Consider the following 12,501-nt stretch of genomic DNA (forward strand, 5'->3'; position numbering starts at 1 on the left):
GGGCCAGGTTCCAAAACCTGGTCTCTGGAAAATTCCGAGGTCTGACTCCAGCCCTGCTAACCCCTCCCCACCCATTGTGTTATGTAACCTTTGGGGATTAATGCGGAGGCAGCCGGAGGCAGCAGCCCAAACTCAAACCCAGCACCGTCCCTTCCCGGCTGGGCAAGCACCCCCCCTCCCCGGGCCTCAGTGTGCTCACCTGTAAAATGGAGACCGGCCGGTTCCATGTCCCAGGATCGGGGTAACAGTGAAATGGGAGAAGGCAAGAAAAGTGCCTAGAACTGAAGGTGGGCCACAGCTCAGAGATGCCCCACAGTATTCAGTGGGGGCCGGGCCTGCCCACTTGTCCTCCCATCTGATTCCTCTCTTTGGCAGCCCAAGCCAGGAATCACTACCTCCCGGCCACCCATCGGTCCCTCAATCCTGTCCCTTGTCACTGTCAAGTGCCCTTTATATATGACACCTCCCAACCAAGAGCCTTTCCCCTTCTGGGCCCCCGCCCCACGCCTCCCCCCCTCCCCACCAGCCTCAGCGCCCGGGATTCTGGGTTCTTTCTCGGCCTCTGAGTCCGCTGCGCCCCCAGCGCCCAGGTGACCACGCCCCAGAGTCACCCGCAGAAAAGACCTGGTCACAGGCACTCTCCTTCCCCAGCGCACTCTGGGGAGAGCCCGCCTTTCCGTGGGAGCCTCCGGGAGAGTAAGACATATCGCTGGACCCAGCGTCCGGTCCAGCGAAACTGCGCGGACAGCTCGCCGCTTGGCGGGAGGCGCAGGATTGGCAGAGCCAGGCTGAGCGCTCTGGTCGCTGGAACTCCCACCAGCGGCATCCCCGCTGCCCACGCCCCGCGCACCTGCCTCTCCAGCCCCGGCCAGCCCTCTCCGCAGACGCGCTCCATCTGCACCCCGCAGCGCGGTTCCCCGAGCAGCTGCGCCGCTGCACTGCCAGGTGGTCCGGCTGGGAGGCGGCACAGTGCCCACCCTGCCCCTGCCCCGTGCCCCTGCCCCCCGCAGACCCCCGCGGGATGGAGCCCCGGCCGCGGCGACGGCGCAGCTGCCGCCAGGCGGTGTCTGCGTTCCTGCGGGACCCGGGCTCGGGGCGCGTCTACAAGCGCGGGAAGCTGATCGGCAAGGTGGGACCCACCGGCCTCCCAGCGAGTGGGCCGGGCGGGGGGCCGGGCGGGGCGGGCGGGCTGTGCACGCGCCATCCTGAGCGTGGGATGTGTGTGTGTGTGTGTGTGTGTGTGTGTGTGTGTGTGTGTGTCCAGCTTGTCTGCCGGCGGCGCGCCAGGCTTGGTCCCTGCACGCAGGGTGCCGGTAGTGGCGGGGGTTGGGGTCCCGCGTTGGTCTGGGCGCCTGGTCTGCGGTGAACGTCTGCAGGGCGAGCGTTGTGTGGCGGGAACCAGAGTTGGGCGGGCTGTGCGGTGTCCCTGAGCTGTGGGTACGCTGCCACCGAGGTGTGCCACCCTGTCCTGTTGTTGCTAGGTGTGTGTGTGTGTGTCCGGGTGTGAGGGTGTGTGTGTCTGTGTCTGTGTCTCAGGGTGTGTGTGTGTGTGTGTGTGTGTGTCTGTGTCTCAGGGGTGTGTGTGTGTGTGTGTCTCAGGGTGTGTGTGTGTGTGTGTGTGTGTCTGTGTCTCAGGGTGTGTGTGTGTGTGTGTGTGTGTCTGTGTCTCAGGGTGTGTGTGTGTGTGTGTGTGTGTCCGGGTGTGAGGATGTGTGTGTGTGTGTCTCAGGGTGTGTGTGTGTGTGTGTGTGTGTGTCTGTGTCTCAGGGTGTGTGTGTGTGTGTGTGTCCGGGTGTGAGGGTGTGTGTGTCTGTCTCAGGGGTGTGTGTGTGTGTGTGTCTGGGTGTGAGGGTGTGTGTGTCTGTCTCAGGGGTGTGTTGTGTGTCTCAGGGTGTGTGTGTGTGTGTGTGTGTGTGTGTGTGTGTCTCAGGGTGTGTGTGTGTGTGTGTTCGGGTGTGAGGGTGTGTGTATCTGTGTCTCAGGGGTGTGTGTGTGTGTGTGTGTGTCTGTGTCTCAGGGGTGTGTGTGTGTGTGTCTGTCTGGGTGTGAGGGTGTGAGCTGTGTGTCTGTGTCTCAGGGGTGTGTGTGTGTGTGTGTGTGTGTGTGTCCGGGTGTGAGGGTGTGTGTGTCTGTGTCTCAGGGTGTGTGTGTGTGTGTGTGTGTGTCTGGGTGTGAGGGTGTGTGTGTCTGTGTCTCAGGGGTGTGTGTGTGTGTGTGTGTGTGTGTCTAGGTGTGAGGGTGTGAGCTGTGTGTCTGTGTCTCAGGGGTGTGTGTGTGTGTGTGTGAGCTGTGTGTCTGGGTGTGAGGGTGTGAGCTGTGTGTCTGTGTCTCAGGGGTGTGTGTGTGTGTGTCTGTGTCTCAGGGGTGTGTGTATGTGTGTGTGTGTGTCTGGGTGTGAGGGTGTGAGCTGTGTGTCTGTGTCTCGGGGTGTGTGTGTGTGTGTGAGCTGTGTGTCTGGGTGTGAGGGTGTGAGCTGTATGTCTGTGTCTCAGGGGTGTGTGTGTGTGTGTGTGTGTGTATGTGCCTGTGTCTCAGGGGTGCGTGTACGTGTGTGTGTATGTGTGTGTGTGTGTATGTGTGTGTGTGTGTCCAGGTGTGAGGGTGTGAGTTGTGTGTCTTTGTCTCAGGGTGTGTGTGTGTGTGTGTGTCTGTGTCCGGGTGTGAGGGTGTGTGTGTCTGTGTCTCATGGTGTGTGTGTCTGTGTGTATGTGACTGTGTCCGGGTGTGAGGGTGTGTGTGTCTGGGTCTCAGGATGTGTGTGTGTGTGTGTCTGTGTCGGGTGTGAGGGTGTGTGTGTCTGTGTCTCAGGGTGTGTGTGTGTGTGTGTGTGTGTGTGTGTCTGTGTCCGGGTGTGAGGGTGTGAGTTGTGTGTCTGTGTCTCAGGGTGTGTGTGTGTGTCCGGGTGTGAGGGTGTGTGTGTCTGTGTCTCAGGGTGTGTGTGTGTGTGTGTCCGGGTGTGAGGGTGTGTGTGTCTGTGTCTCAGGGTGTGTGTGTGTGTGTGTCTGGGTGTGAGGGTGTGAGCTGTGTGTCTATGTCTCAGGGGTATGTGTGTGTGTGTCTGTGTGTGTCCGGGTGTGAGGGTGTGTGTGTGTGTGTGTATGTGTGTGTGTGTGTCCGGGTGTGAGGGTGTGTGTGTGTGTGTATGTGTGTGTGTGTGTCTGGGTGTGAGGGTGTGAGCTGTGTGTCTATGTCTCAGGGGTATGTGTGTGTGTGTCTGTGTGTGTCCGGGTGTGAGGGTGTGTGTGTGTGTGTGTGTGTGTGTCTGTGTCTCAGGGTGTGTGTGTGTGTGTGTGTGTGTCTGGGTGTGAGGGTGTGTGTGTCTGTCTCAGGGGTGTGTGTGTGTGTCTCAGGGTGTGTGTGTGTGTGTGTCTGTGTCTCAGGGTGTGTGTGTGTGTGTGTCTGTGTCTCAGGGTGTGTGTGTCTGTGTGTGTCCGGGTGTGAGGGTGTGTGTGTGTGTGTGTGTGTGTGTGTGTAGTGGCCTGGCCACCTCTTCCCTGAGCTTGTGAATCCCGCCCTGCAGGGTGCCTTCAGCCGCTGCTATAAGCTGACCGACATGTCCACCAGCGCCGTGTTTGCTCTCAAGGCGGTGCCCCGTGGGGGGCCCGGGGCCCGGAGCCTGCGCCCCATGGGGAAGGTGTGCGCCCCCGTCAGTGCCCAGGGTCCCGGTGGCCCCGGGGGTTCCCGGAGAGCCCCTGCCCTGGGGGTGCGGGTGGATGCCTGTCGGTGCGCTGCGGGCAGGGTGTGGACCCCTGGGCTGTGCCTGCAGGTGGAGCGGGAGATCGCCCTGCACAGCCGCCTCCGGCACCGCAACGTGGTGGCCTTCCACGGACACTTCGCCGACCGGGACCACGTGTACCTGGTGCTGGAGTACTGCAGCCGGAAGGTGCCCGGGGCGGGCGGCGAGGGCCTCCAGCCTCCCTGTCTGCTGTGCCGTCCACCCCATCCGCCTGTATCCATCTGCCTCCCTGCGCCCACGCCAGGCCTGACTCCGCTCCCAGGCTCGCCTGTGCTCATTTGTGCCCGCGTGTTCTGTGGTCACCGGCTCATCTCGTACTCACCGTGGTACCTGCGCCCACCTGAGCGTGCCCGCGCTCACCGTGGCCTCCCGCCCTTAGCCACGCCCCATGCCTCCCCACCCCTGAACTTAGCGGTGCCTTCATAGGCCTCTTGCACTCACAGAGCTCACCTCTGTCTCCTTGGTGCCCTGCAGTCCCTGGCCCACGTGCTGGAGGCGCGGCGGATGCTGACGGAGCCTGAGGTTCGCTACTACCTGCGGGGCCTGGCCAGCGGCCTCCGCTACCTGCACCAGCAGCGCATTGTGCACCGAGACCTGAAGCTCAGTGAGTGCGGGGAGGGGAGCCGTGCGAACCGGAGGGGCCGGGGGGAGCTGGGACGTGACTCCTCCTCTTACGTCCACGCCTCTCCTTCCCACCGGCAGGTAACTTTTTCTTGAACAAGAACATGGAGGTGAAGATCGGGGACCTGGGGCTGGCTGCCAGGGTGGGGCCGGCGGGCCGATGCCACAGGTGAGGGGGGAAGCCTGGAGCAGTCTCTCAGGGTGGGCACACAGGTGAACCTGGTCCGGCAGACTTCCTGAGCCCCTCCCCCTTTGTCCCCTCCCAGAGTGCTCTGCGGGACCCCAAACTTCCTGGCCCCAGAGGTGGTCTCCAGAAACGGGCACTCCTGCCAGTCAGACATCTGGGCTCTGGGCTGCATCATGTAAGTGGGGTCCTGGGAGCCTGGGCCTGGGGTGGGGCAGGAGCATCCGGATGGTGCCGGGTACGGGCGGGTGGGAACGTGCAAGGAGGTAAGGACAGGTATAAGGAAGTACACAGGAAGCTGAGTGGGGGACAGCAGGTATGAGCATACATATGACAGATGTGAACAGGTATGTGCAGGCATGGGGTAGGGGGAGGAGCACACACCAGCCATCATTTGAGCATGCAGGTATGAATAGGGGTGTGGGAGGATGTATGTGCAAGGGAGGTGTGACTGTTCAGAGATGTACTGAGCCCGGCTGGCATGGCTCAGTGGTTGAACATTGATCTGTGAACCAGGTTCAATTCCCGGTCGGGACACCTGCCCAGGTTGTGGGCTCGATCCCCAGCATGGGGTGTGCAGAAGGCAGCTGATCAATGATTCTCTCTCATTATTGATGTTTCTATTTTTCTCTCCCTCTCTCTCTGAAATCAATAAAAATATATTTTTTAAAAAGATGTGTTGCCCTAACCAGTTTGGCTCAGTGGATAGAGCGTCGGCCTGCAGACTAAGGGGTCTCAGGTTCGACCCAGGTCAAGGGCATGTACCTTGGTTGCAGGCATATCCCCAGTGGGGTGTGTGCAGGAGGCAGCTGATCAGTGTTTCTCTCTCATCGATGTTTCTGAGTCTCTATCCTTCTCCCTTCCTCTTTGTAAAGCATCAATAAAATATAATTTTAAAAAAATTTAAAAAGCCCTAGGCGGTTTGGCTCAGTGGTAGAGCGTCGCTCTGTGGACTGAAAGGTACCAGGTTCGATTCCGGTCAAGGGCATGTACCTTGGTTGCAGGCACATCCCAGTAGAGTGTGTGCAGGAGGCAGCTGGTCGATGTTTCTCTTTCATCGATGTTTCTGACTCTCTATCCTTTTCCCTTCCTCTCTGTAAAAAAAAAAAAAATCAATAAAATATATTTTTTTAAAAAGAAACTTGGACAGGTGCACTCAGGTATGTACAGGAATAAGCTGGTGCCTACAGATGCCAGTATCTACCCAGCAGACAGGAATGGCCCAGTGGGAGGGGATGCAGGGCACGGATGGGCATGCGGATGGAGGGGAAGCTTGCATAGAGCAGGGAGAGGTGGGTGGGTATGGCCAGGTGAACACGGGCAGGTGTGAGCCAGCTCTGACCCTGCCCAGGACAGATGCCAGCAGGTACCCAGGCTCCTGGCCCCCTCCCTCGCTCAGGTACCTGGTGCTGACCGGCGACCCACCCTTCGTGGCGGCTTCCCTGACAGAGATGTACAAGAACATCCGGGAAGGCCGTTACCCAGAGCCTGCCCACGTGTCGCCCAATGCCCGGAGCCTCATTGCCCGCCTGCTGGCGCCCAACCCGGCCGAGCGGCCCAGCCTGGACCAGCTGCTGCAGGACAGCTTCTTCACGCAGGTGTGTGAGGTCAGCAGTGAAGCCACCTGGATGCCTGGGCCCTTCTCCGGGGCGTCTCAGCCGAGGTCCAGGGAGGGTCAGGACCCCAGGCGGCCCAGGTCCTTGGGAGCCAGACAGTCTGAGTGGGGTGCCCACCCCTGTCACCACACCCCAAAGGGTTTCACTCCGGACCGGCTGCCAGCCCACTCCTGCCACAGCCCGCCCATCTTTGCCGTTCCTCAGCCTCTGGGCAGGCTCTTCCGGAAGGTGGGCCAGCTGCTGCTGAGCCAGTGCCAGCTACCCGGTGAGTACCGTGCCTGCCGCCCCTCGCCTGCCGCCCGCCCGATCGCTGCCCTGCACCTCACACCCCTGCCATGCCTCCAGCCTGCTCTGCAGCTCACCCACAGCAGAGGAGGCTGTGGGTGGCAAGTGCCTGTCCCCCCCCCCCACATGGGGCCAGGCTCTGCAGCCCCCCAAATTCTGTGCCTCCCTCAGGCCCCTACACGCCCAATGAGGCTTCATGTCCAGGGGAAGATGCTCCCGATGCCGACTTCATGGAGTGGGGCAATGAGGTGAGGGCTCAGGGCGGGGGGCACAGGTGGGTACCCTCACAGCGGGTACTCACAGCGGGACTGAGCGGAGGGAGAAGGAGGGGACCGTTAAATTGGGGAGGGGGGCTGGAGCCCTTTACTTACCTCAGGCCTCTCCCCAGGGGCTGGGGCACCCCTCACCTCTGCTCCCTTCCCAGGCCTCCCTGTTGGAGAGAGGGGCTCCCCGACCTGAGGTCCCCGTCCACCTGCTCAACCAAGGGACCCTCCAGAGTGGCCCAGCCGGTGAGCAGACTGTCCTAGGTGGGGCTGTGGGTAGGGAGGAGGGTCTGGAGGCTGGAGACAAAGACAGTGCCTTGCCAGGGCCATGGCCCCTCTCCTGGCCTCAACTTTCCCATCTATGAAATGGGAATGATGTCTGGAATCCTTCTGGGTGTGAAGTAAGATTTTCCCAGGGGAGAGAGTCTGGGCCAGGCTAGTTGAGGGGCCCCTCGTGGTGGGGACCCAGGCCTGCCCATCCCCTCTCTCCTCCCGCCCCCTGACCTCACATACATCGTCTCCCCAGGGTCTGAGGGGAGCCCAGGACAGGAGGTGGAGGCGGCCATTAGAAGCCTGCAGCTCTGCCTGGACCCTGGGCCTCCAGGTAGGAGCGCAGCCCCGGCCGCCGGGGTCCCCCTCTCCTGATCTCTGAGGAAAAGCACCCCGTCCCCAGCCAGGCCCCCCGGGCGGGGGTGTTTCTGGGCTTCCGCGGGGGGAGAGCTTTAGGGGAGCTTCCTTACCCTGGAAGGAGGCTGATGAAGCCATGATGCAGCTATCCTGTGTGAGAAGTCTAGAACTTTCTGGGACCTCTTTCTAGGCACTCTGGGATGGCTGTTCACTGTGAGTGAGGGGCTGTGGAGGGCTCTGGGGGGCTTCCTCGCTGCCTCAGGGTCTGAGTCTCTCGTGTGTAGCTGAGTCCTGCTTGAGAGCCAGAGAGGAGACCGAGAGGAATGGAGGGAGGATGTAAGACATCAGACCGTCCCCGACCCCGAACCCCTGTCCCAACCGCACCCTGAGATGGAACCCTGTCCCATACACCCGGAGCCCGCCTTCTCCACACCCACCTGCCCCCCCCCCGCAGGCCCCTGCCCTGCCTGGAGAGGGAGCCCAAGCCTTTGCTTTTCCATGGGATCCACTGCACTTCTCTGGTCAGCTTTCCCTGGTGGGGTAACAAAGAACCCCAAACTTTAAGCTTGTCTTTTATCAACTGGAGCCAACTTTATAAATATCCATCTATATATCTATGTCTATGTCTATGTCTATATATTTCAAAGAAGAGGAGAGAGAATCATCACTGATGAGAATCCTCATTTGGCTGCCTCCAGCACGCCCCCTACTGGGGATCGAGCCTGCAACCTGGGCACGTGCTCTGACTGGGAATTGAACCGTGACCTCCTGGTTCACAGATTGACCCTCAACCACTGAGCCACGCTGGCCAGCTGGAGCCCACGTAGTGTCCATGTTTTAGTATATGTGCTGGCGAAGCGAGCACAGTGTCCATGTTTAAATGGACAGTAAAAGAGAGTTCGAGGTAACTTTTCAGAGACACCACCGAGACAGCACGGGATTGTGTCTGTCCTTGGCGACCGGATGTCCTATCTTCTCCTGAGGACTCTCTCCTCTCCCAGGATCCAACACAGGGTCCCGCCTGGCACTGAGCCATTCTTATTTCTAACACAAATGCCTTTAAGAAGTAAATGAAAGCCTCGCGGTATTGGGGCATCGCAGGCACTCTGGGATGACTCCTTTCCAGAGGCGGCCACTGCTTCCCCACCTCCCGTCCGCCCCCCACGAGGCAGGAGTTGTTTTTTGTTTGTTTGGACGTTTCTCAGCACCTCAGGCTGTCTGTGGTCCCTCCGTCACCTGGTCTTTGTGCTCAGCCACGCAGGACCCCGCGGGAGAGCGGCGGCCCGCCCTCTGGGCCCCCCGGTGGGTGGATTACTCCAGCAAGTACGGCTTCGGCTACCGGCTGTCGGACGGGAGCAGCGGCGTCCTGTTCCGGGACGGCACCCACATGGCCCTGCGCGCCCCAGGGGGGTAAGCCACGGAATCCTGTCCCCTCGGGGGCCAGGGCTCCCCTTGCCTTTCTGCACCCGTTCCTCCAGTATGGAAGTACATACTGTGTACACCCACAGGGACTGCCTGCCTGCTAGGGATGGTAATAAACAAATGAATAAGTTGATTTCAGGTGGCGCTTTTCTGAAGGCAATGAGGTGACCGATTGGGGGGAGGGGGCTCATGACAGCATGCTGTGGAGGGGCTTCCTGAGGAGGTGACGTTCGGGTGGGACAGGGGGTGAAATGGAGCCTTTGGGACCAGCATTGAGGTACAGGGAGCAGCATACCCCCGAGATGCACCCAGGAGGTGTCAGGAATGGCAGGGACTCCGGAGTGAGTGAGGGGGAGACAGGGAGGGTGCGAAGTCAGCAGCCTGGAGGGCCCCTGTTGGGGTTGGAGTTGGGGTTGGGCAGGCCTCGCACTTTGAACAAGATCTCTGGCAGGAGGGACTCAGGGACCAGCAGGGAGGTGGTGGACTGGCCAGCTGGGCCATGGCAGCGACGCGGGCTGGGTGGTGGCAGAGCCGAGATAGAGGGAGCTGTAACCTCCACGGAGTTGGCAGGCAGGGAGGGTGGAACAGCCGCTGGGCGAGATGGGAAGATGGCAGGAGGGTGGGTGAGGGGCCCATCAGGATCTCAGTGCACAGGCTGAGTCCATGGCTCCAGAGTCTGGGGTTCAGAAGGGGGCGCTGGGGCCGGGCTGGACCCACCGAGAGGGGTGGTCCGTGTAGCCCTGGGTTTCAAAGCCACCATCCAAAGGTGTGGCTGTGTGGGAACGTGACCCCAGACAGAGGCCGTGACAGCTGACACCACCCTGTGCCCCCCCCTCAGCCAGGTCAGCTACAGGCCTGACCGAGGGAAGCTGGAGATGTTTGCCCTGAGGGATGTGCCCAGCCCGCTGGGTGCCAAGCTGGCCGTCCTGCGACTCTTTGCTGGCTACATGCAGCAGCGGCTTCGAGAGGTGAGGGCCGGGGGGCCAGTGGGCTGGAGGGGCCAGAGGGACTGGCAGTGGAGAGGCTAAGACCCTGTGGCCGGTCTGTCCTCAGGAAGAGGGCCTGCCTGTGCCCACCCCGCCTGCCAGCCCGGGCCTCTGCCTGCTGCGCTTTCTTGCATCCCAGCAGGCCCTGCTGCTGCTCTTCAGTGACGGGACAGTGCAGGTGAGCGTGGGCCCTTAGCTCAGAGCCCGGGGGGTCAGCAAGTGGGGGCAGCCCGTCCCCTGGACCACGCTGGCTGCTCCAGTGCACACTGTTCGGGGCCCCAGGAGACAGCTGGCTCCTGGCAGGGGGAGCAAAGCACAAACTCCTAAGCACAAAAACTGCAAAATTGAAAGCAAAATGTGTTTTTAAAAATAAAGAAGAAAAAAGAAAAGAAAATGGAGTAAAGGCAAAATGTAATTTGGGTCATCCTCACGGGTGGTTACATTTAGCAGCTGTCATATGTCATTTCCTTTTAAAAAACAAACAAACATTTTATTGATTTTTTTTTTTTACAGAAAGGAAAGGAGAGGGATAGAGAGTCAGAAACACTGATGAGAGAGAAACATCAATCAGCTGCCTCCTGCACACCCCCCTCCCCCAACAGGGATGTGCCTGCAACCAAGGTACATGCCCTTAACCAGAATCGAACCTGGGACCCTTCAGTCCGCAGGCCGATGCTCTATCCACTGAGCCAAACTGGTTTTGGCTGGAAATGTTTTTTAAATTTTTTTTTTTAATTGATTTCAGAGAGGAAGGGAAAAAGGGAGAGAGAAACATCAGTGATGAGAGAGAATCATCAATCTGTTGCCTCCTGCATGCCCCCGACTGGGGATTGAACCCACAACCTGGGCATGTGGCCTGACCAGAATCGAACCATGACCTTTCTGGCTCATAGGCTGACGCTACACTCAACCACTGAGCTACACTGGCTGAGCGGAAAGTCATTTTTAAGTTGAGATTTTCCCGAGCAGTCCTGGCGATTTGCTGGTCCCGTACTCATGCATTCATTGGTTGATCCTTGTATGACCAGGGATCGAACCTGCAACCTCGGTGCCTCAGGACAACGATCCAACCAACAGAGCTACTTGTTCAGCGCTCATTATTACTATTTTAAAATGTAAAAACAATTACAGTACTAAAAACAACTCTAGCTGTCCAGACTAGAGTGGGTAATGCCCTGAGCTGGGCTGGGCCTCAGGGAGTGAGAATTGTCTTAATGGCTCTGCAGAGCACTTGGGGAAACTGGTAGCTGAGGGACTGGAGCTCCCCAGGTCACAGGATTAAGAATGGAGGTCTCGCCGAAACCGGTTTGGCTCAGTGGTGGAGCGTCGGTCTGTGGACTGAGGGGTCCCGGGTTCGATTCCAGGCAAGGGCAGGTACCTTGGTTGCAGGCACATCCCCAGTAGGGAGTGTGCAAGAGGCAGCTGGTCGATGATTCTCTCTCATCAATGTTTCTAACTCTCTATCCCTCTCTCTTCCTCTCTGTAAGAAATCAATAAATTTTTAAAAATAAATAAATAAAAAGAACGGAGGTCTCCCTGGGTGACCGAGAGCAGGGAAGTCCTCTCTGAACCTCGGTTTCCTCTTCTGTCACACAAAACGCTGGGCTCCCAACTCTGCGTCCTAGGAGTGGGGCGACCACCGAGACCCAGGTCAGGGGCTCTCAGCCTCCTATCCACGTTTTCTCTCTCTGGGGGGGCACACCTGGGGCAGCCCCAGGGGAACCCCCTCCCTGACCTCGCTCCTCACTTCGGCAGGTCAGCTGCAGGGAGGACCAGGTTCAGCTGGTGCTGAATGGGCGGCCCGGAGAGCTGCTGCTCACGGTCTGGGAGCGGGGCCGGCCCGCTGCCTCGTACTCGCCGGGGACCCCGGGGAGCCGCGGCTGTCCGCCCGCCGCTCGCCAGCTCCTGCGCCGCGCGCTCCGCCTGCTGCAGAGCCTCTAGCACCCCGCGGGCAGCGTGGCCTCTGCAGCCTGTGCCGGGGACCAGGCTCCATTTCTGTGTCTGTTCCTCCGGGGGGGATGCCATTGGGGGCAGCTGGGGAGCTGGCAGGTGCATGGGAGGTGGGGCTCTTTGCCTCATGGTATGAGTGTGCAACCCAGACTTTTGTTCAGCTTTGTGCTTTTCTTCATTAAAGAAACTTGCTCTGGCTGATGTGGCTCCGTGATTGAGCATTGGCCCATGAATCAGGAGGTCAGGGTTCAATTCCCCGTCAGGGCACATGCTCGGTTGCTGACTCGATCCCCAGTAGGGGGCAGTGCAGGAGGCAGCCAGACAATGATTCTCTCTCAGCATGTTTCTCTCCCTTCCTCTCTCTGAAATCAATAAAAATATATTTAAAAAGAAAATAAAACCGGACCCTGCAGCCTGCTGTCTGCCTCTCTTTGGGGGAGTGTGAGGAGCCGCAGCGAGGCAGCACTCAGACCGCGTGCCCTGAGCCCCCTGTGTGTGGGGGCAGACGGGGGGGGGGGGGGGGGGGCAGAATTTCACCGGCACGGAAGGTAGGACCCGAGAGGCGTTCTAAAATGACCAAAAGTCGCCCCAGCCAGTTTGGCTCAGTGGATAGAGTGCTGGCCGGCAGGCGGAAGGGTCCCACACTCAATTCCGGCCAAGGGCACATGCCTTAGTTACAGGCTCGATCCCTAGTGCAGGGCATGCAGGAGGCAGCCGATCAATGATTCTCTCTCATCACTGATGTTTCTCTCTCTCCCTCTTACTTCCTCTCTGAAATCAATAAAAATATATTTTTAAATTAAAATAAAAT

General features: G+C 59.4%; 1 protein-coding gene across 1 annotated transcript; it reads left to right on the forward strand.

Annotated features, from left to right (window-relative positions):
• The first annotated feature begins 994 nt into the window (after positions 1 to 994).
• PLK5 (polo like kinase 5 (inactive)) lies at positions 995 to 12,106 on the forward strand. The gene is made up of 15 exons (XM_084883928.1): positions 995 to 1,129; positions 3,521 to 3,634; positions 3,767 to 3,883; positions 4,211 to 4,340; positions 4,439 to 4,526; positions 4,624 to 4,719; positions 5,941 to 6,139; positions 6,296 to 6,422; positions 6,614 to 6,690; positions 6,867 to 6,951; positions 7,232 to 7,309; positions 8,586 to 8,742; positions 9,593 to 9,722; positions 9,808 to 9,918; positions 11,496 to 12,106. Exons 1-15 carry the CDS (start codon positions 1,022 to 1,024, stop codon positions 11,679 to 11,681), a joined length of 1,803 nt encoding a protein of 600 aa, XP_084740054.1. The 5' UTR covers positions 995 to 1,021; the 3' UTR covers positions 11,682 to 12,106.
• The last annotated feature ends 395 nt before the right edge of the window (positions 12,107 to 12,501 follow it).

Source organism: Pipistrellus hanaki (genome assembly GCF_964339955.1).
Source record: "Pipistrellus hanaki genome assembly, chromosome: 5".
In the NCBI taxonomy this organism is placed as follows: Eukaryota; Metazoa; Chordata; class Mammalia; order Chiroptera; family Vespertilionidae; genus Pipistrellus; species Pipistrellus hanaki.

Bases quoted from the DNA above. Each gene is read 5' to 3' on its own strand.
- PLK5 (XM_084883928.1), top strand. From the start codon at position 1,022: ATGGAGCCCCGGCCGCGGCGACGGCGCAGCTGCCGCCAGGCGGTGTCT. The intron at 4,341-4,438 runs GTGAGTGCGGGG...TCCCACCGGCAG, and splicing joins GCACCGAGACCTGAAGCTCA to GTAACTTTTTCTTGAACAAG. The intron at 6,140-6,295 runs GTGTGTGAGGTC...CACACCCCAAAG, and splicing joins AGGACAGCTTCTTCACGCAG to GGTTTCACTCCGGACCGGCT.